Source organism: Lithohypha guttulata (assembly GCF_036872675.1).
Source record: "Lithohypha guttulata strain CCFEE 5908 chromosome Unknown scaffold_7, whole genome shotgun sequence".
NCBI classification, from domain to species: domain Eukaryota; kingdom Fungi; phylum Ascomycota; class Eurotiomycetes; order Chaetothyriales; family Trichomeriaceae; genus Lithohypha; species Lithohypha guttulata.
The window spans coordinates 572,410-593,987 of NW_027042756.1; the positions used below are offsets into that span (position 1 = coordinate 572,410).

Genomic DNA, 21,578 nt, shown 5'->3' on the forward strand with positions numbered 1-21,578 from the left:
AGACAAGCATTTTGTTCACTCCTTTGAGTTACTTCCGATCATCTGACTTGGGAAAAAAGAGAGTCTGGGAATGTCGTTACACACATGTGTACGAGCGTCGTCTCCGTGGTCGCTGCATGTACCACGCAGTCTGGTAGGATTTTCGAGCCTCTGAAACCTAGTTGCAATTGTGGCCTTCAGTACGAGCGTCAATGTTCTTGCAAGCAGCTTGGCAAACAGTTGCTGACGCTCTAAATCTTTGCATGAGGATTTATTGAGCGTTGTTGTGCCCATGATGGAGATGTAATGACCAAGTGCTGGCTAGATTGTTGACTCTCAGGTCCGAACTCTCAGTAGGCAATGCTCGCCCCATATTCTGCGGTACTTCTGTGGTAGTATGCTGTTATCTGGTAACCAGATGGTTCTGGCCAGAAGTCCTGTCGCAGCGTTGTCGAGAAAAGGTTCACAGCGGATTTTCTCCCACCGTTCATCTTCCATATAGGCCGGCTCCAGCTTCGTGGCTATTGTGCTCGGAAACGACGAATCGACTAGGAAGGAGCAATGCCGGATGTCGGTGTACTTGCTCATGTCTTCTTGGTTTTGGTCGTTCATGCCAGAAGGTACCATCCATGTGCCAGGGAACAGACCTAGCTCCCTGTTCTCGCTGAATTCGCCAGGTAAAAGTCCGTCAAACTCGCTCTTGATGAACTTGGCATGTACTCCGTGTGGCAGGAAGAAGGAAGTAGGGAAGCGATACCAGTCCTTTCCGATACAGACTGTATCACCTGCTTTGGCCATATTGGGTTGCTCAAGAGCGTCGTAGATTCGTAAAGGTGCCTGATAATTCACAACTGTGCCGAGGATACGCAGAAGTCCAATGTTGATGCTTAGGAGCACAATAGGAAGAACGACTGCGAGCTTGACTTGAGGTGGAATCCGGCCAAGCGACGTCTTTGGATCTGAGCTACCAAACCAACTCAACAACATGTGCAGTGCAATCGCAGCATTCAGAGCCAGGAAAGGGTATGCAGGAAACATGAAACGTTCCTCTTTATGTGGCTGCAAGGTGAAGATAGCAAACCAAAGATAGAAAGGAGTTGTGAAAGTGACGGTGCGGAGTACTGTCTGCTTGGTCGATGACTGAGTCCGGAAGAGCACTTGTATCAGAAGTAAAGGAGCAACAGCCATTGCCAGGAGGAACCATAGATTGAAGTTGAGTAACAGATTCCTGACGTAGAAGTGCCAAGGCTCTGTACCGAAGATGTCTGGCCCACGATCCTTGCCGCCAAAGACGTTGTAAGCGACAATTCGCCAGGGCACGATTGTGAGGTTGCGATAGAAGAAGGCATCAATGCTGATTTGAAGGCCGAGAACAGCCAGGCAACGGACAACACCGTCCAGATATCTCAGAAACGTATCGAAGATATCGTTAGCAACAATAGCCACAACCCAGTCCTCAATGACGAAGGGTATGATTAGAGCTCCAGCAAAAGGCCAGCCTAGCAGAGCGCCTATGCCAAAGAACATGATAGCAGGCGCAGTCTTTGGGCCACCTTGCCAGTCCATGAAAGCAGTCAAGCCTAGAGTGCTAGTGTACATGGCGAAGCTCGAAGGTAGAAAGGCGGCAGAGGCGTAGAAGAAACCTGGGGTGAGAGCTACAACCATGAGGTAGAAGACACCTATTCTTGGATTGAGGTTTCTCGAGATGGCCGAGTAGAGTCTGGTCTCAGTAGCAGCACAGATGGTAGCGAGCAGACATCTCAAAGTGTAGAACTCGAAGGTCTTTGACTTGGGTAGCAAGCTCACGAGCTTGGTTGGTACAGCATGGACAAGGATATATGCCCAGCTTCTAATGCTGAAGTCAGGAGAATACTCCCAAGTCTGGAAGCCATAGCCATGGGTAAGATAATGTAAAGGTTCCCAATAGTTGAAGGTTTCATCGCAATCCAGGATTGGAGCGTTAGAGGCTGCGATAAGATGAGCTATAAGACAGATATAAAAAGCAACGTTCAGTGGAAGGAGGAATGGAGGGGGAGGAGGTCGAGCTTTGGTCTTTGGCTGGGTGCCAGACGAAGGTCCAGTACGACCTGGCTCGGCAGACGCGAAAGAGCCGTTCATGCTTGTCGACGGCAGTACAGCGACGACATTGGGCAGAAGTTGTAGGTTTTGTTGTTGGGTCGTTTCATAATTCGAACCTCCGAACAAAGTGGAACTGTCCAATCGGAGTGAAGCTGTCTCCACAGTGACGATCGCCGAAAGATTTTGAATCGTTTTCGAGACTGTGAGAATGCAAGTTTATATTTAGTCCAATTAATGATAATATTGCATGACTGACAAATTATCATGATGGACGAGCAAGATATTGAGATGCCATCACCTAAACGGCAGCGAACGAGTTTGCCTGAAGATACTCCTTCGAATACAGCACAGCCAGCAATATGGACGCCAGTAGCCGTACCTGGAATCACGAACGATGCGCCTACTAAGCAGGAAAGGCTCGAAGACAGAACAAAAGAGTCACTGGCAACAGATACAGGAGTCCTTCAAGCGACAAGCCAATTGCCAGAAGAAGCCAAGCCAGATGGGACTGATATGCTTGACTTCCTCATGCAGCACGTCGAGTCCGAGTCTACCTCGATTCAGCCAGGGGAGCCAGTCTCCAATGCTGCCCATTCAGTCGAAGGACCGCCTGCAAGATTGAAGGACGAGGAGCCTATATCTGGTGATGTGGAAATGCAAGAGCAGGAAGTGACAGCAAATACAGCCCAAGATTTAGGACAGAATGAGGACGAGCAGCTCTCGAAGCAAGAAAGTCTTCAGCAGAGTGCTGAGCAGAGTTCATTGTTCCCACCTCCAGGCTTGGAGGCCGCGGCAGAACCTGTTCTTCAACAATTGAGACAAGCTGCGGAGGCCAACAACCTTCCTCCTACCGCAGACACCCTAGTGCAAGACCACATACCTCCTGCCACTCACCCTGTGCCTGCAGATACAGTCGGCGACTTAGACTGCGACACGGGCGGAGTGGCTTTAAGAGCACCAGACACCGAAGAACGTGAATGGGCCACCGATTCCTCGCCTTACTCCTCCGACTCGGACACGTCCTCAGACGACTCCAGCGACGACTCGGACGATGATGACGGAGATGAATATACCCTACTCGACCCATATGAACAAGCTCGTATACTCATGGCAGAAGATGGTGGTGGAGCAGGAGCTGACAGCGACGATGAAGGTACAACTCGTCCGCAACGTGTAGCTGGCGGCGGAGGTGCAGGTCTACGTACGACAAATGAAAAGTCCGAAGACATCCTTCCCAAACCAGGAATCGTGGTCACCGAAGATATGTCTATAATAGAGTTAGGAAAAGTCGAAGCTATCGTCGAGAACACTGTCCTAATCAAGGCCACTGTCAGTGGTGAGTATCAGGTCCTCGAGTCTGGCAGTGTGCTCTGTCTCGCACCACCAAATCGAACTATCGTCGGCGCAGTCTCGGAAACATTGGGAAGAGTTGAACAGCCCTTATACACTGTTCGGTTCGCTTCAAGCGACGACATCTCCAACACCTTCAGTCTCAACCCCGAACAGAACAAGGAGGATGCCAAAGGCACAAAGGTGTACTACGTGAAAGATCACTCTACCTTCGTCTTTACTCAACCCCTCCGAGCTGCAAAAGGCACAGATGCAAGCAATATTCATGATGAAGAGGTGGGCGAGGACGAAATGGAGTTTAGTGACGACGAGGCTGAAGCCGAGTACAAGAGACTGAAGAAACTACAAAGAAAAGGTATAGATCCCAACAGTCAGCAAGGACAAGCTGGTGGCCGAGGCAGCAGAGGTGGACGCGGTCAAAGAGGAAACAGAGGACGAGGCGGGCTTAATCACAACAACATGCCCGACTCCTCAAGCTTCGACACCGCCAGCATGTACTCGTACAATGGAGGCCGCGACAACGTACAAATGAACTACGACGATGCTGAAGATGGTGAGACGAGCATAGACTATACTCCTCTGAGACGTCCCGAAACCATGTCAAATATACAGATGTCCCCTCCCGGCCAGACCTATCCCCAAGCCCAATCACATCAACAATACAACAGCAACAATAATAATAGGGGCAACTACAACCAAAACCGCGACCAACGAGGTCGAGGAAGAGGCAACAACCGCGGTCGCGGCAATCGAGGCAATTTTCAAAACCAAAATCATTCCGCAGCTAATAGAAACAACTACTCTCCCTCATCCTCAAATTCAATGTACTATAACAACAACAACATCCAATACCCTACACAAGCTCCTCAACAACAGCAATATCACCCTCCCATGCCTCCAGCACCACCACAACAGCAACACCAGCAACAAGGAACATACTACGCCTACTCACACGCACCAAACGCACCACACCTTCCACCTTCCTCTGCTCCAAACCTTTACGGCAATAACACGAACATGCCGCCAAGTCCTATGACGCCTTTACCGCCTGGAGCAGATAACTATGCGTATCAGAATCAGTGGGCGCAGTATCATGCCAATCAAGCGCAGCAGGCGGCGAGTCAGCAGGGCCAGTATGGCTCGAACAGCATCAACGCTGATGCGTTGGCGCAGGTCCAGAGACAGTTGGAGGAGATGAGGAGGCATGCTCAGGGATCTTAGTTACACAATGTTCTTGTGTCAATGAATGTATTTGTACACCTGTATAAGAGTTGGTCTCTAGTCCTTTACTTTGTCTAACCTATACCACTTGTACATATTGCTTTTGTCTTCTCATGGCTTAGCGAACGATACTCCAGCGAATGATACCCTATCCTTCTTCCTGGAACACTACTTCCATCCGCGGTAGTAAATCCATCTCAGTCCAGTGGTGGAGGCACATTCTGTTGCCTTCTGGCAAACTCCATGACCGACGTCTTCACCCGTCTTACCGATCTCATTGTGGCGTTCCTTCCGTTCCGTAGACTGCCGCCAATCTCACTCGCGATATCTCTCGCACTTGAACGACGTCGTTCCTGACTGCCACGCTGGTCGTTTTCATGCTGTTGTGGCGGCGTAATTGCTGGTTCTGAAGTAGCTGCAAAGTCGACTACGTCGGACATGTTTCGTGGCTGAGGAGTTCGATTGCGACGAAACAATCTCGAAGTACGCTCTCTTAACCTTCGTACTCGAAACCGCAAGCTGGACCGTGGGTTTTCTGCGGCACCCCCATCCACCTGGGCATTGCTGATTTGTTCTGCATCTTCATCGTGTACAATCTTGTCTCCCGCTCGTGCGTCAACTTCTCCCGGGTTCACACAAGTCGTCTGTCTCGTTACATCTTCCGAATAGCTGCCAAATCGTGTATCGGTCGTGCTCAACATACGAGTGCTTGTAGGTACTGTGCTGACTTGACCTTGAGTCGAGTAGGATGCACGTACTTGGTTCTTACAGGAGAAACTCAAATTGCTGCCAGAGGTACTGCTTCGGTGATCAGGCGTTAACGCACTCTGAACGAATTCCTGTTGAAGAGGGTTAGTCGCTTGAAGCTGAGCTAGCTGATCTCGGGACAGCTTGTTGTTGAGGTCCGAACCGTGTATTGAAGAGATATCGCCTTCATCGATATTCAATAACCGGTTCGCACCGCTTGAACCTTCTTGAGGGTCGTCACGACTTTCCACAGTCTCTGAAGTATCCAGCAGGGGCGTATCAACAGTTGGACCCATCGCGAAGTCAAGCGTGCTGAACTGCCGATCGAGACGTGCACTCAAAGCGTCGGGATCCAGCGGCGGCGAGCTATTGATTCCTGCATGTTGTAGTACCGGAGTAATAGAAGGGATTCGAGGTAATCTTAGTCGTCCTGGGTACTGTTGATGACCGTTCATCTGAGGTGGTGTATCGTCAGGAGGAGCAGTAGGAGTTAGAGTGAATGTTCCTGACTCCGTCAAGGTATGGTACATTTCTGGCGAACTTTGAACGGAGTCATCGTCATCAAGTCCATCTCGAGCGGGACCGTCTTGAGCAGGCACATCACCTCCACTATGTTCCAAGTTCGAGGTTGCATTGTCTTCTACCTCTCCATCTATCATACCGCCTCGCAGGGTCAGAACTGACTAGGTGCTGTCACCTAGCACGACTTTTCGTACGATATTGGTACCTACTCGGACGTCAATTCCGGTCCAGTACAGGAACTGCCAGATGCCTTGAGTGACCAGTGTTTCTAGTCCTTGAATCGTTTTCCAATGGCCCAGAGAGGACGCCAATTGCATCAAGGCAGTGTTCTGCGGTTTGTAGGCCATTTCCAGGAGAACTCCACGTGCTACACCTGGCCCTTGTTCCTCGTTGGCTACTGTGGAGAAAAAGCTTTCCAAGACAGTCTTCAAAGATGGCTCAATAGGAATATCCGCCGGTATAGTTGCGATTGCGACTTTTGGGAAGCGTTTGCTCATTGTGTCCATTGCGGTGGACCCTTGTGTTGTCAGTGGAATAACGTCGTAAGCAGTAGGAAAGGAGGATGCAAGTGCCGAAATCTTCGAGCCATCTCTGCCTAGCAGGTATATCGGACTGTAAGCCATAGAGTGCAGCGTTTGGATGGCCGCTCGAGCCGTACCACCACCACCGATGACCAGGCCTGCTTGAACGCCTTCTCCTAGCAGTCCTGACGCGCCAGCAGTACGCAGACAATCCATCATGCCGAGGTAATCAGTGTTGAAACCTACAAGCTTAATTTGATCTGTGCTATTATGGCTTGTCCTAGGCTGCAATGGAACGATTGTGTTGACGGCACCGATGACCTTTGCATTCTCATCCACCTCGTCAAGATGAGCCATGACATCAAGTTTCAGTGGAATTGTAACGCTCGCACCACCGAAATCTGGTTCTCGAATGATGTCTGGTAGATCAGCAGCATCGGTAGTCTCATGAGCTTGATAGAAATGGGGCAAACCCATGTGCTTGAACAAAGTATTGTGCATCAAGGGACTCTTGCTAGCTGATATAGGGCTGCCAAACAGGTAGAATTGCTTTGGCTGGATTTCACCCATCAAGTTTAGTGCTGTTCTAATCTGGGTGGCAGAGAGCTGTCCTGGAGCAGCTTTGAACGGTAGACTAGGATGTGTGACTGGCGTCATGAAGCCGTTCAGAATTCGACTGACTTGGCCAGCGGATCCCATGTTTATAGCAATGAGAGGAACACCGGGATATTGTGACGCCGACCACTGTTTGAACTTCCGCAGTGCAAAATTGTCGTCGATACTAGTAGCAACACCAATAAGCTTGATGATATCGCCATATTGTAGGCATTGATTGTAGACTGGTATCCAAGAGCCGTTCTTCGACCAGGCTAGACGACCTTGTGGATCGTGATGTGACGCGATGATGTGACTATACGAGTTCTCCGCCATACTCTTGACTTCGTCCAGGAGATTCTTAGGGAATGTGGTCACTTCGAGGTCAACAAATTCGCAACCCATGCGGAAAGCAAGCCGGTATAATGCCAAGGCTTGCTCGGTAGCATCTTCGGGAAACAACCCGCCCTGTGGCCTCGTTCTGATGGTGAAGACGACAGGGAGCGGAACGATCGACCTCAACAATGACAGTTGCGACATCACATATTCGACCGATGGCAGCGTCGCAGATTGCTCAGACTCTTTAAGCAAGTCAACTCGCAGTTCAACAGCATCGGATCCCAGACAGACTTCTGGTAACAAGTCAATGTATGGACGTAGGTCCGGGAATGTCAAAGACACGAAGAAGGACTGCGATTTGTCCTTGATCGTGCTGAGACTCTCGATCCTTCCTGTCTGCATCCGTAAGAATCGGTCAAAGTCTGCCGCAGCACGGGATAGATCGTCATTAGGTGTTCTTTGACTGTAATAAAGGATGTTGCTGCATTCTTCGAACCATGGCTTACGTCGAAGCCACACGCCCATCATGTCTTCGACATATGCAGGTCGTGTCTTATCGATTTGCAGAAAATCCATTACGTGTTGGATGTTTCTTTGGACGAGTAGGACATTTCCATTTTTCTTGTGCCAATCGACAAGCAGATGTCGTGCTTCTGGCATCTCAACTATGCCACCACCACAGGCGAGAATGTGTCCCGTCGCGTTTTCCTTCATAACAGCTTTAAGTACTCTCAACTCTTTGTTGCGAAACTCATCCCAGCCGTCTTGCCGAACTATATCAGGTATCGAGCGCTTCTCTCGTTCTTCAAGCTCTGTGTCAAGGTCAATGAGCTTTCTGTTTAGAGATTTGGCGGCCCATCTGCCAGTCGTGGTCTTGCCAGCACCTCTCATGCCAATGATGAAGATCGAGGCATCCCGTCGATCAACTCGCTTTGGTCCAAGAAGAGGAAGATCTGCTGGTTCTCTGCCTTCAAGATCGACCTTGAAAAGCTGAGACATGGTGTCCCACCATCCGGGCCAAGTCTTGCCTGTACATTCCTTCTCTAGAATCAGTGTAGGTCGCTGAGCTGCAAGTGCAAGTACACTGAACGACATCGCGACCCTGTGGTCATCGTAGCAGTGGACACCGTCAAGTGGACGCTGGAGTTTCGTTCGGTCGATGCCATCAATCTCAATCCCATCGTCAAATTGTCGACATTTGACACCAAATCTCGCTAGTTCATCTTCCATTGCTTGTATGCGGTTGCACTCTTTGACTCTCTGGTTAGCAATACCATATATTCGAGTGGTCGAGGAGTCATTTCCATGTGCGATGGCCGCGAGTACGGAAGCTGTCAAGAAAGCATCTGTCATTGATTCCATATCGACATTTGGCAACGGCTGCAACGCACCATTTGGTGGTCCGACGACAGTTGTTGAGGTTGCTGTTTGAGTTACTGAGCATCCCATCGGCTTCAGTACATCCACAGCAAAGGCAGAATCGCCTTGGAGCGAATCTGATCCAATGTTTGGTATCGTGCATGTCGTTCCGGTAATGGCGGCGATAGCTAATGGATATGTTGCAGAGCTTGCATCACTTTCAATTGTATAGTCGGAAGGATTCTGGTATTGACCATTAGGGATATGGTAAGTATGCTCTTCTGTGCTCGACCTCTGCACCTTCACACCAAATGCCGCCATCATGGCTGTTGTCATATCGATGTATGGTTGAGATACTGGCTTACCTCCGACCAACTTGAGGGTAACAGGCTGTTTGGCATAAGGAGCACACATCAGCAGCGAGGACACATACTGTGACGATACTTTTGCTGCCAGACGAATCTCGCCGCCAGCGAAGCCTTCGGATGCAGTCACATTCAATGGAAGACACCCTGATGTTCCAAGGTATTTCATGTCAGCGCCATTCTCCAAAAGTGCATCAACGAGGTCACCGATTGGCCTCTGCTTCATCCTGGCATTACCGGTAAGAACGGTAGCGTCAACTTTGTCAGGTCGCGCTAGGGTAGCTACAGTCGTGAGGAAGCGTGCAGCTGTGCCAGCATTTCCTAGATACAGTTCGTTCTTGCTGGCCTTCATTTGACCGCCGTTGCCATTGACAACAAGCACTTCACCATCATCCTCCCAGGAGAACGTTGCAGCTCCCAGTTGAGTCAGAGCAGCTAGCATTACCTCAGTGTCAGCCGACGTAAGAAGGTTCCGAATTTTGCAGGTTCCTGAGCCGAGTGCCGCAAGTACAAGCGCCCTATTGGATATACTCTTGCTGCCTGGTGGTGTGCATGTGATGTTGAGCCCCTTTGCAACGCCAGGACTGACTTCAATACTGGGAGACAATGTGACTTTGATGTCTTTGTCCGCGATGATGCTGGCCTTCTGCTCGTACGTGCGGCCAATGGCTGACAAAAGTACGATTTTCTTCTTTGCACCTTCGTTCTTCTTGTCGACGCCCATCTTTTTCAGTAAACCGTCGACGGTGCATCTCTTCCCACCAGTGAGCTTTCGAATTTGGTCGTCGTCCATACGGGTAGGCAGACCGTAAGAGGTTAGACATTTCTGAAGGCGACCGACGGCATTGCCTTTCAGCACACCAAGGTACCTAGCGAGTTCGGCTTCCTTGACCATGCCAATGGCAACGCACTCTCCATGCAACACTTGAGGTGTCAGGAAAGCCTCAATTGCGTGACCAATGGAGTGTCCGAAATTCAGGAGGTTCCGTAGTCCAGTTTCTCTTTCGTCAATTGTCACAACATGTGCCTTGAATCGTGCCGAAGCAGCGATGATTTTCTTGAGTATGTGCTCTATGTGCCTGAATCTGCTGGCACCAGCTCTAGAATCTGCTCGAATTGCCGTCATGATGATATTGGCGTTCTCTTCGAGGTCGGCAAAATCGTTCTCATCAGAGATGGCAGCGGTCTTGATCACTTCTGCCATACCATTGATGACTTCTCGAGGAGGTAAGGTGCCCAGAAAGTCGAGGTCAATGTAAATGCGTTGGGGTTGCCATATTGCTCCGACCAGATTTTTGCCCAGAGGAGTGTCGATAGCTGTCTTGCCGCCGATAGATGAGTCTACCATGGCCAGCAGTGTAGTAGGGACCTGGACAAATCGAATGCCTCTCATGTAAGTAGCCGCAACGAAGCCCGTCAAGTCGCCAATGACACCACCGCCTAGGGCAATGATGACTGTATCCCGACCACATGGCGGACTTTGGCTCAGCAGCCAGTCTTCTATCTCATCTTTTGTTTGCCGTGATTTCGAGCTTTCGCCGGGTGGAATCTCCAGTGTGAGCAGTCTTGAGGTGCCTGATGATGCATTGTGAAATGACTCCGAGAAGGATTTTGTGTATAGTTTACCAATGTTTGTGTCGGTGATCAGGACATATGTCGAGGATGGCAGAGTGGAAATTAAGTCGTTGGCAATAAAATTATTCCATAAACCAAAATCGATTATGATGCTTTCCTTACCCAACAGATTGATGCGAATCTGTTTCTCAGCGCCGTCGACGGACCCGTTTAGGGTGCCATTGGCATGAGGCATCGTCCTATATGGGAACGTAAGAAAATGCTTGGTACAAGGAGCATGTAGACAAAATTGTACCGAAGTCGGTGAGTCGGCAGAAGAGCTCAAAAGACTCTGAATTCTGAACGGTGGTTTCCTACTGGGTCAGTTGCAAATTTAGGAAGGTTCAATCGTCGCATGCAACTGCTCACACCGGAGCAGTCTACAGTCAGGTAGCCTGAGTTTCAGCCTCGTTGTGCATTGACTAACGGCAAGTACGTCGTAAAGAGATGTTTGAGGAGCGCTAAAAAGCAACGCGACCGTAACACGCTAACAATACCACTAGTAGCAATTTGCGAAATCTCGATCATAGCACAAAAAACTTTGCGACTGTGCATAGTTATTGACTCGGATGATACAAAATGTCCTCATCTAGATCACTGGAGAATGCGCTCGACGTTTCATCATCCTCTGAGAGTCTCTCCGAAGACGACGGCGAGGAAGGCTGGCAAGACGAAGAGAATGATGAATTGCCTGACACATTTGTATCATTATATGACAATGACAAATTTGACAGTGTGATCGCGATGTTCCAACATTGCAAGGCTAAGTATGATTTTGACATCTGGGCGATTCAACAAAAGTTCGATCTTGATTTTATAGGTCTCGTCAAGCTTGTAAATTATGTCCGCAAATCAGTAGCGGGAGGAGATCTTGACCCAGATGTTTCGCGCAAGGCATTGTTCGAGGACGATTTTTACCTCCTACCTGTAATGGAAAGTGACGCCGTTCTGTACAACCTTGAAGAAATACTCATGGCGAGCAGAACAGCCGGTAAGAGTGAACTGGAAGAACTGAAAGACCAGATGGCGGCTCTACAGTCGCGTTTTGATGCCTACAGAGACGAAGTATCGAAATTCCTCGATCAGAAACTCATGGCAGACGCAGCCAACTCGATACCGTCGAACGGCGAAGATCCGTCTGTCGACGGCCTTAAGCGAAAGGACGATCGAGATGCGGACTATTTCCATGGTTACTCCTTCAACGCTATTCACGAGACGATGCTCAAAGATCGTGTAAGGACAGATGCTTATCGAGATTTCATCTATGACAACAAAGACATCTTTCAGGACAAGGTTGTGCTTGACGTGGGCTGCGGCACGGGTATTTTATCGATGTTCTGTGCCAAAGCTGGAGCCAAGCAGGTCATTGCTGTGGACAACTCAAATATTATCCACACTGCAAGAGAGATCATACGCGGTAATGGCCTTGATGACAGGATACAATGCATCAAAGGCAAGATAGAAGAGGTTCAGCTACCAGTTGGCCAGGTTGACATTATAGTATCGGAGTGGATGGGCTACTGTTTGCTCTTTGAATCGATGCTCGACTCAGTCATCTATGCACGAGACCGCTACCTAGCACCAGGAGGGTTGATGGTTCCCAGCCATGCCGCACTAGTGATTGCTCCCGTGGCCGATTCGGAAATTCGACAGACCCATATTGACTACTGGGCCGATGTGTACGGCTTTGATATGCGGCCGATGATTCCACGAGCAAGCGAAGAATGCCTGATCAGAACACTGAACAAGGACGATGTTTCTGGTGAGGGAACCAGTTTCAAGATGTTGGACTTACACAAGGCGAATGTGAGCGACTTGAGTTTTGTGTCTAAATTCCAGCTGCAGCCTGCAACTTCCTCAGAGACGCTCGATGGATTTGCGATATGGTTCGATACCTTCTTCATCAGGAGCCCAAACAACGACAGCAGTGACTTGAGCATCGAGAATGCTAAAACGAAGGGTATAGTTACTCTATCGACTTCTCCGTATACAGAATTTACACACTGGGAGCAAGGTGTCTGTTTCGTTGACCGCGGAGGCAGGCTCCTAGAGGGAAAGGCCGTGCACGGAACCGTAGCATTCAACAAATCACAAACCGACTCTCGTGGACTGGACATCCAGATCCAATGGCAGATTGGGGGCTCAGATGCGCAGACTCAATCATGGCGATTGTAGAAATGCGAACCATGAGTCAAGGAAAGAGCATTCGGCACGGTTGTGGAGATTCATCGGTCTTCTTGTGTGGTTGTGAATATTAGGCATTAGACGTTATACATTATGTGTTGTTCATGATCTGACAATTGCGTCGCCACGTGCCGCTTTCTCCTCATGCTTTCGAGAAACCTGTCTGATCGTCAAGCTCATGGAAAGAGTCTCTGTCTTTTCTCGATAACTTTCGCTTGACGTGCACTGCGCAACACGCCTTGACGAACATAGAAATATGCAACAACCTGTTCTTGTTAGTCCGCAACGGGTATCGGGGACATTTTGCGCCTACCCAGACAATACGATCAATATGCTCGCGATTATTTGTGATGCGATCAGTGCCTCTCCTTTAGTCTCGGTGCAGTCGTCTTGATAGGAGTAGCAGCTATACCCGTGCCTCTTTATCGTGTCGACCCACCAAATAAGTATCCATACCATGCCGAATGCTAGGCCAATCGAGATGATCTCAAAAGCTATATCAATACCAGGGTGGTACAATACACCACCCAAATTGAGTCCAAAAGAGATAGCCGTCCAAAGAATTGACCAGCTGGTCTGCACCACATTATTGTGTCAGCCTCTGGGTTCACATAGTCGAACGAGCATGATCAAGGCGACAATACGTACCGGTGCGAACTGAAAGGCGCTGGCAGCCTGCTCGAACCCATCAGCTGGAAATGAGGCCGCGAGGAAGAAGGCCGTGATGAGAAAGACCAAAGCTACCGCATTGGCCGTAATGATAGTCAGCTTGGTGTAGAAGGTCAATTCGTCTCCTGTGTACTTGGTACGCATATTGAAGACGATGTGAATGTGGTAGCTGGAAACTTGAACAGGCAAGCTGGTCAAGTGTGATGCTTGCCAGAAAAGCACAATCGAGAACTCGCATTTGAGGTAGCATGTAAAACTAGGCAGTCACGGTGGCAGTGCACCACTCAGCAAGAAGGTGTGAAACAACCATCTCTGGACAAGCATCTTTCCACCATCCATGATCGCGGAATTGTGCAGATCGTTCTTGGCTTTGCATCAGCCAAGTTTGGCCCTAAATCTCGGCAACTCGTCCTGTGCAATAGCAGTGTGCAAAGTAAACTGGTCATGGCAGTTCATTGTTGCTCGTATCGGTATCCAGTCATCGAAGGATAAGGTTCGTAGGGTTATACAAAACCCCACGATCTGCAACAGCTTTCCACGGATCCACCCCTACCAGCTTACGAGTGCTCGAGTACGATATGTACATCCTTTTGTACATACCATTCCATCTCGAAACAGATTGAACTCCATGGAGACAGGAGCATCCTGATAAGTCAAACAGCAATTTAGCCGACATGGTTGTCTAACACAGCCTAAACAAGCAACAGGTGGGCGGAGAACTCTTGCTTGTCTACCGCCGACCATCCTGCCTTACCTTCTTCGATCCCTTGCGGCACGACCTCCTCTGTATACGTCTTTTCCTCTGCCGTGGTCTTCTCCGTTACTTGCTATGCATGAGACACGAAGCAAGCACGTCAATTCGAGGCAAGAGATAAGATCTTGTCGGTATGATAGAGATCGTTGAGCCCAGTGATGGGACGCGCAGTGTCACTCCATACGGGGTAGTAGAAAGAATGTGGTGCTATTGAAAGCGGACAAGACACGGCAGACACGCAATCATACCGCTGTAGCCGCACAGCGAGTTCAAATAGCGAAAAGTTACCAGGAGGTTTCGAAAGAGGTTCAAGTGCTACATTGTGTACGATTCGCTTGTAGGAACAGCACGACTTCTGACTGGAAGGCACCATGTCAACCTAGCCCCTAGCTTTTGTCGTTATATGCAATCTTGGATCTGGCCCTAATCCTGGGACCGAACCAGATAAGAACCCACGGTACAAACGTCAAGACAACTCCAATGCCGCCTAGCAATGAGAAAGCTCCCCCGAAACCCAACCGCTGAACCATAGCCTGAGCGAACAATGGAAAAGCGCCACCTAGCAGCATCCGAAACATGGACTGGGCTGCGTTGGCCGAGCTGGAGTACTCTTTGTAAGCCGTTGCCAGGTACGCAAACACGGCCAGGTACACGGAGAACATGCCCATGGTGGCACACCCCAATCCAAGTGTAGGCACAATCCAGTGAGCTGACGTTTGTGTCCCCCATCCGTACCAGAACAATCCGATCGGTAACAGGACAGCTTCGACTGCCACAGGATACAACATTCCTTCTGGGCTATCCAGCTTCTCCCGCGCAACGAAGAACTCAGCTAGTCTGTCGTGATGTCTGCTGATTAGCGCCATCAGCAACGTTGCAACACACATGGCCGCAAAAACTGCACTGCTCGTCTGGAAGTCGAAGCCATAAACTGTTTGGAACGTGTATGGCACAACAATGAGCATTGCGTACATGATAGACCATGCGAAGGCCCCCCAGCACGAGAACCAAAACACAACCGGTTCCGTCAAAAGGAGATGCATCGGTCGTTGAACCGATATGCCAATCACCTGTACGATGCTTTGCCTTTCTTCATCTGCTTCGACCTTCCACCGGATCTGAGTTGACTCCCTCTTCACCGCCGTACCTTGCTCAGCGCTATCGCTATCAAGTCCTTCTTGACGTCGATTCAATGCCTGGGCCTTCCACGATAGGATGACTGAGTCTCTGGTTTCCCTGAATGTGACAATGATGACAGCAACCATCACAAGACAGAACATCCCGAGCACTCCGAACAGCCATCGCCAATGAGTATTCTGCACGATGAATGCAGAAACCAAAGGCCCGAAGCCAGTCCCAAACATCGCTCCAGTAGTGAATAACGACAACGCCCGATACCGATCCCGTTCCTCAGTGTGGATATCTGCCACGATTCCAACTATGACAACGGCGAAAGTTGAGCTAGCTATTCCCACAAGCACTCTTGCCAGCAACATACCAACGTACAGCTGAGTAACTGCGCAGCAGACAACACCGATCACAAAAGCAATCCCAGAAAAAACCACGACTGGCCGCCTACCGTTGATCTCACTAAAAGGTGCTAAAACCATAGGCGCAAGCCCGAAAGCAACAGTGTACACTGTAACTCCAACAAGGATAGCGACGTTGCTGACACGCCAATAATTTGCCATGGGATCTACTGCACTGGTGTACGATCCTCCCGCGTACGTCGTCGAGAAATTCGCGACCAGGCCAAGAAAGTCCAAATACGACTTGTACCGCCGCGACCATAATGTAGGCTTAGTGAGACCCGGTCCTGTGAGTGTGTGTCGACTACCAGTGCCAAACGATCGCATCAACGTCGCCTCCGGCTCGTCAACGGCGTCCCACGACAAATATCGCCAGTCGACGTTATCATTCGATCTGACTTTCTCATTCTTCATAGTGGCAATAAGGTGATCCTAGGCATCGACTGGCAGGTTGTTTGGGTTGTCAGGGGTATTGAAGACTGCCGTTGAAATGGTAGCAGCAAATACTGATTGGAGATCTTCGAAGCTGGTCGATGTTCTGCTTTTCCATTGAGAGATCCATACTGACGTAACGAGCAAACAGTCTTGGGAGCTGCACATCGACGACGATGCTCATGGGGAGGGTCCGCTCCTACATAAATTCAGATCCATATATCGGAGAAGATGCTCCAGAGGGTCCGCTTCTACGTAAATCGGAAGCCGCTAGTCGGCCAGCTCGATCCTTTCTACGCTAAGAGCGTCAAAGCGGCGCTACTCGACGACTCAAGGAAGTCAATACGCGCTAACAGAGCCCACTTGACTCCAGAGAAGCACTTTCAAGGCTCAGATCACCGGTGATTCGCTACAGGAGATTTGCCTCACGATGCTCATCAGTTGTGGCTTGCAGATTCTGTTCGCGGGTGTTAATTTCCCGAGTTGTTGAATACGTCCATGGTTCAGCGAAGCTCGGTTTCGTTGGATACGATTCTCGACCGCACACTGTACAATCAGCTGGTGTAACATGTCCCTGCGCATCCCAACTTCAACACACAGACCACCCAATGACGAGACAGAACGACTTGCTCATGACGATGTAGGGTGGTGCTGGATGGACTCTGGCTTTTGGTTGTGCAGCTGATGTACTAACTTGGTGGAAGAGGCTTTGGAAGATATGCCGCCAAGCCCGTTGGACTTGAATTCTGGAGTCCAGGAAGGTAGACCGTCTCAGCCTTCGACCGAAGATACAGTCCGCGCGAAGCTGTAGGTGCACATCCAGAAAGGGAGTGGTGTACCAGAATGGCGCACCAATTGCAGATCTCCGAAGGTGTTAGTTGTGCGCGCCACTATCTCCATATATATTGCCTTTTGACCAAAATCTACTGTCATTGGTGATGTGGGCGAATATTCCGTCTTTCAACCCTTTACGCTCTAGGAGAATTTGCCGGCTCAATCTTGCCCTTACACTCTCCAAACCACAACAAAACTTCTCTACTCTGTTTATCCTCGACCCAAGCCGTCAGCACAACCTCATCTCCATCCTCCAAGAACCTCTCTGCAAGTCCATCCGGCAATGTCGACAGTTTCGCATCGTCCAATCGTCGTTCTAGCAGACAACTCAATCCATTCTTTTCTCCGGCGTCGTTCTTCCGACTCGAGCTGATAGTCCCTGTGCCAAGGACGTCTCCAGGAGACAGTCCAGCACCTGCAGATGCCGAATGGGTAATCTGCTGTAATGGCGTCCAGTGTAATTCGTTTAGGTTACTTTCACTCACGACATATTCTTTCCCGTCCCGGACTAGCGTTGCCTTGACGTTGATGTTCCACGTTGCGTGCTCTTGGTCCTTCCAATCGAGGTGTGGCAGCGGTGGTGGCGATTGTGGTGTATGCCGTGGGCAGGCGGCGAATTCTTCTAGTGCTTCGATGGGGACGATCCAGGGGGATATTGAGGTTAGTGTTCCTTTGGAGTGGAAGGGGCCTAGTGGTTGCATTTTATAGGATTGGATTGATCGGGCGGACCAGTCGTTTAGTAGTGTTAGCCCGAAGATGTGTTCTTTGGCATCGGTGATGTCCAGTCTGTTGGCACGGTCAGCCTTTGAGCTATCTACTATTTACAGTTCGACATACCTTTCAGCTCGTTCAACCGGCCTACTCACCCAAACTCCCATTTCCAGCTCAAAGTCCAACCTGTTTTCCGCCTGAAAGGTCGCCGTCTCTCCTTTCTTGAGCGGGAAAATCCCATGAGGTCGCTTCACTGGTGTCCCGCTAACTGCTAAGCTAGACGTTCGCCCGTTGTATACCTGTGGCAAGACGAACCATGAATTTCCTGAATCAGTATTGAACGAGATATTCATGACCTTTGAACAATTGGACGCATGTTCGTAGGAACACGCGAAGTCAGAGTAATTCCGTGTATCAAACGGCAGATGCATCGTCACTTCTGCAAGTGGCAAATACGCTGGATGTCTGGAAGGATTGAAGCCCGTCGAGTTAGCATGGGATGATAGCACGAAGCGAAGTTGTTTGCGAAATGCACTGCGGAGGTTTGAGGGTAGGCTGGCGAAGGCATTCCATGTTGTGTGATTGGACAGGGTTGAGTTGATTGTGGTCCATTGCTCGTTGTCTTTGAGGTGAGTGAAGTCTGTGGTGGTGAGTTGTCGGACGTCTATTGCGAAGTCCTTGTAAGCTACGGCGAGTTTAGGCAGGCCTTGTGTTCGCGTCTCGTGCGAGATGACGCCGTAGGGAAGATTCTGGATCGCAAAGGTTCTGTCACGCATCTTGAGAGACTTTGGGGCCCTCGACGTGTGGATGAGCTTGTGATGTTACGTATCAGTCCTGAGACTAACCTGGGCCAGCAGATGATGGTCAAGATTGAGCAACAGTTTTATTCACAAGGACGTAAACCATGAATGAAAGACAAGAATTTTCCTTGAATCTCGGAATGCTGGAACTAGTTATGGCATGCTAGATCGCTCACAACCTTTGCAAGCCTCATGATCCTGTCACGACCATCTGGCGGATGCCATGCCTAGTACTCAACCGAAGTGTTTCCGCACCATATCCGGATTAGGCAAATGCGGGAGGACAATCCTCCACATTCCGAGATATGGGGTTTGGACGTGCAAAGCCACTCCACGAGAAAGTCGTTCGCCCGTTCTCAAAGTCCGTTTCATGTCTGCATATCTGACGCTGGAAAGATTTTGGCAGGCACCTGGTAACTACGGGCTCGATCAGGTGCCCTAAAGATTTGATACAGCCTGGGAACACTACCTGCTCGGACTTCTTCAGAGCTGTAGGCGCAAGAGACGCTAAGCCTATCATCCTGTTTGATCGCGAAAGCACCGTCTCGATGGAAATGAAGTTTGAACAAGTTCATTGACATCAAGAAAGATTTAATTCCCGCTTGGAGGAAGATCACCGTGGAATCCCAAATCCTCCTTCATCTCCTTGCCCTCCACAGTCAAAGGTTTGATGTCCTACGGGAATATGGTTAGCAACAACAGCAGGTCGATTGTTGGCTCTATGCGTGCGTTGATATGGCTTACCTGCAACACAAACATCATACGCGCCCATTCTATCAGGACATCGAGGTTAGCCAAATCCAGTAGCGCCATGACTCAAGGAGCAACCTAATCGTCTAAGCACACCAGGCTGGTCGCGGTCACTTACCTGTATCACTTTTGTTCCTCCATTGGTGTTGTGTAGCTCTCTGCACCGCCACATCGCCTCGCTTCATCTGATGCTTTTCTCCAGAGTCAAGCAGCATCTCAATCTCACCTTCTAGCACAATACCGTAGTCAAGACTTTGAGTTCGATGCATAGCGCAGGAATAGCCTGGCTTGAAGTCGACACAGCGAATCACGGATCCCGATGGATTCACCAAGCCGAGCTTACCAGCTGCCATGAGATCGTTGTGAGTGGACAGATCTTTGTCGTTGTTCAAGTCGGCTGGCATGGATGAAGTTGTGTAGACGACGCTGAAGGCCATGTTCTGGTCATCGTAGGGCTTCCATTGGAAATCGTTGTCTGTCTCGACTATAGCCTTGCCAGAACTGTTATGGCCGGTCACGAATCGATGGAGTTGTGGGAGATTAGAGAGCTTTCCGGACTCAGATGAGGAGGAAGAGGACATGTTTGTTTTTTCGATTGTCTGTTGTGTCGGACTCGCGGTTGTTGAGTTTCTCGAGCGGAATGCTATAGCCAAGATTGTCGCTAAGGATTCGAACGTATAGGAAAGAATATGCTAACGATCAGGAGCAATGACAGAAGTTCGTGCTTGCCCCACTGGGGGTACATAGCCAACACACTTGACCTTCAATTCTCCGGAAACCTTGTTGTGTAGGACGAGCTCCATGATTGTACATGGACGTTCGATGATGGCGCATGCCAATTGAGCGATACGGGCGTGACAGTGCTGGAAGTTTTAAACACAAAGACTTGGCCTACCCAGTCCATGTATCCAAACATGTGATGGAACAAACCTGAGTCCTGCTATTCTCGAATTTATGTTAATTATTCCCAGCTTTTGGTGATTGGTCGTGCTCCAAGGAGCTATTTGTGGAGTGCATCAGCCCCAAGGACCTCCCAACCCCACATCGTCTCAGCCAGCAACTGCAATGGTGAGCCTTCGAAGTTGACCTCAAGGACCACCGGTACTCATTGCGGCGTTCGAGGTCTGCCAAGCTCACGCAACGACAATGCCTCGATTTGTCGCAAGCACTTTGCGAGGCGTTCGACGCGCTTCTCTGCTACAACGTAGATTTTATCACCCTGAACCGCGATCCTTCCCAACTTCACGGCATGCTGGTGCCAGAGCATTCTACAGATGGACAGTCCAAGCTTTCGGTCTTCCATTCGCTGTCGCATATTTGTGTGAGCTGATTGGGAATGTTAGCGAAGGAGCAGGGCCTAGCTGGAAACTTGAGATACCGCAAATCGAGGCTGGGCTGCTGACTGACCCAAGAAAGATGAAGGCACAAGTTTGGGGACAAATGAGGGAGTGCTAACCAACACTCGATCTGTGGTACAGCCTAGCCTGTCTGCCATGGCCACAAGATCTACTCGTACATTTGAGTCACTCCACTAGACGTTGACACAATCGCCTCAATTGGAATACGGAAGATTTGGTACCGGCGATCTCGCTTTCGAGGACAAGAGGGTACAAGCATCGGTATATGGACGACTCGGGGTCGGCGAGGTCTCTGTATCTATAGACTAAGGGCGCGATTCCTTTATTCAGGCAAATGGTTGCAGTACTACCACTCTGGGCCTGTCTCTACCTTGAGAAGGTCTTGCAATTCTCTCTCTCTCGCTGATGTACGTATTTGCCTTGTACCGGTTCTGCGAACGACATCTGAGTAATGAGCACTGCTGAACTGCATGCACTGTCTCCACGGGACCCAGGAGATGCGTTCCTTACAACTGTTTTGTCCCAAGTAGCTTGTATGAAGTTACGGAAAGTCCTGTAAGCCACAATAAGGAGGATCAATTTCTACGTGGGACTATACTGTAATTGCTCGAAATGATGAGGCCAATTTAGCAGGAACATTTATACTGTACTATCATTGTGCAACAAATTTATCACTTTTACCACCAAATTTGTTTGAAATGTGGTACGGATACTGTGATAAAACCGCAGGCATACCGTGATACTCTCATTTCCACCATGTCCTTGGTCGTGGTCTAGAAGCCTGCTATTGGTGAGGAAATGTTTTACACGATTGAAGATTCACCTTGAATTCTCTATTGGACGGGATTGATGAAACAGTTCTGCTGC

At 49.6% G+C, this 21,578-nt stretch overlaps 8 protein-coding genes across 8 annotated transcripts; 2 read left to right on the forward strand and 6 right to left on the reverse strand.

Annotated features, from left to right (window-relative positions):
• Positions 1 to 315: 315 nt before the first annotated feature.
• Positions 316 to 2,097, reverse strand: ALG9 (mannosyltransferase; the record flags this gene model as incomplete). Its single annotated transcript, XM_064902368.1, has 1 exon — positions 316 to 2,097. One exon carries the CDS (start codon positions 2,095 to 2,097, stop codon positions 316 to 318), a length of 1,782 nt encoding a protein of 593 aa, XP_064751342.1.
• Positions 2,098 to 2,325: 228 nt separating this feature from the next.
• LTR64_008053 (uncharacterized protein) lies at positions 2,326 to 4,629 on the forward strand (the record flags this gene model as incomplete). The annotated part of the gene is made up of 2 exons (XM_064902369.1): positions 2,326 to 3,394; positions 3,467 to 4,629. The coding sequence occupies 2 exons, from the start codon at positions 2,326 to 2,328 to the stop codon at positions 4,627 to 4,629; spliced, it is 2,232 nt and encodes a 743-aa protein (XP_064751343.1).
• Positions 4,630 to 4,826: 197 nt separating this feature from the next.
• On the reverse strand, positions 4,827 to 10,886 carry ARO1 (3-dehydroquinate dehydratase (3-dehydroquinase); the record flags this gene model as incomplete). The annotated part of the gene is made up of 2 exons (XM_064902370.1): positions 4,827 to 6,059; positions 6,108 to 10,886. The coding sequence occupies 2 exons, from the start codon at positions 10,884 to 10,886 to the stop codon at positions 4,827 to 4,829; spliced, it is 6,012 nt and encodes a 2,003-aa protein (XP_064751344.1).
• Positions 10,887 to 11,269: 383 nt separating this feature from the next.
• On the forward strand, positions 11,270 to 12,865 carry rmt3 (Ribosomal protein arginine N-methyltransferase rmt3; the record flags this gene model as incomplete). The annotated part of the gene is made up of 1 exon (XM_064902371.1): positions 11,270 to 12,865. The coding sequence occupies one exon, from the start codon at positions 11,270 to 11,272 to the stop codon at positions 12,863 to 12,865; it is 1,596 nt and encodes a 531-aa protein (XP_064751345.1).
• Positions 12,866 to 13,460: 595 nt separating this feature from the next.
• Positions 13,461 to 13,687, reverse strand: LTR64_008056 (uncharacterized protein; the record flags this gene model as incomplete). Its single annotated transcript, XM_064902372.1, has 2 exons — positions 13,461 to 13,475; positions 13,523 to 13,687. The coding sequence occupies 2 exons, from the start codon at positions 13,685 to 13,687 to the stop codon at positions 13,461 to 13,463; spliced, it is 180 nt and encodes a 59-aa protein (XP_064751346.1).
• Positions 13,688 to 14,683: 996 nt separating this feature from the next.
• On the reverse strand, positions 14,684 to 16,240 carry LTR64_008057 (uncharacterized protein; the record flags this gene model as incomplete). Its single annotated transcript, XM_064902373.1, has 2 exons — positions 14,684 to 15,813; positions 15,877 to 16,240. The coding sequence occupies 2 exons, from the start codon at positions 16,238 to 16,240 to the stop codon at positions 14,684 to 14,686; spliced, it is 1,494 nt and encodes a 497-aa protein (XP_064751347.1).
• A 986-nt stretch (positions 16,241 to 17,226) lies between these two features.
• On the reverse strand, positions 17,227 to 18,579 carry LTR64_008058 (uncharacterized protein; the record flags this gene model as incomplete). Its single annotated transcript, XM_064902374.1, has 2 exons — positions 17,227 to 17,902; positions 17,930 to 18,579. The coding sequence occupies 2 exons, from the start codon at positions 18,577 to 18,579 to the stop codon at positions 17,227 to 17,229; spliced, it is 1,326 nt and encodes a 441-aa protein (XP_064751348.1).
• Positions 18,580 to 19,194: 615 nt separating this feature from the next.
• LTR64_008059 (uncharacterized protein) lies at positions 19,195 to 19,934 on the reverse strand (the record flags this gene model as incomplete). The annotated part of the gene is made up of 3 exons (XM_064902375.1): positions 19,195 to 19,278; positions 19,348 to 19,376; positions 19,472 to 19,934. The coding sequence occupies 3 exons, from the start codon at positions 19,932 to 19,934 to the stop codon at positions 19,195 to 19,197; spliced, it is 576 nt and encodes a 191-aa protein (XP_064751349.1).
• Between the last annotated feature and the right edge of the window lie 1,644 nt (positions 19,935 to 21,578).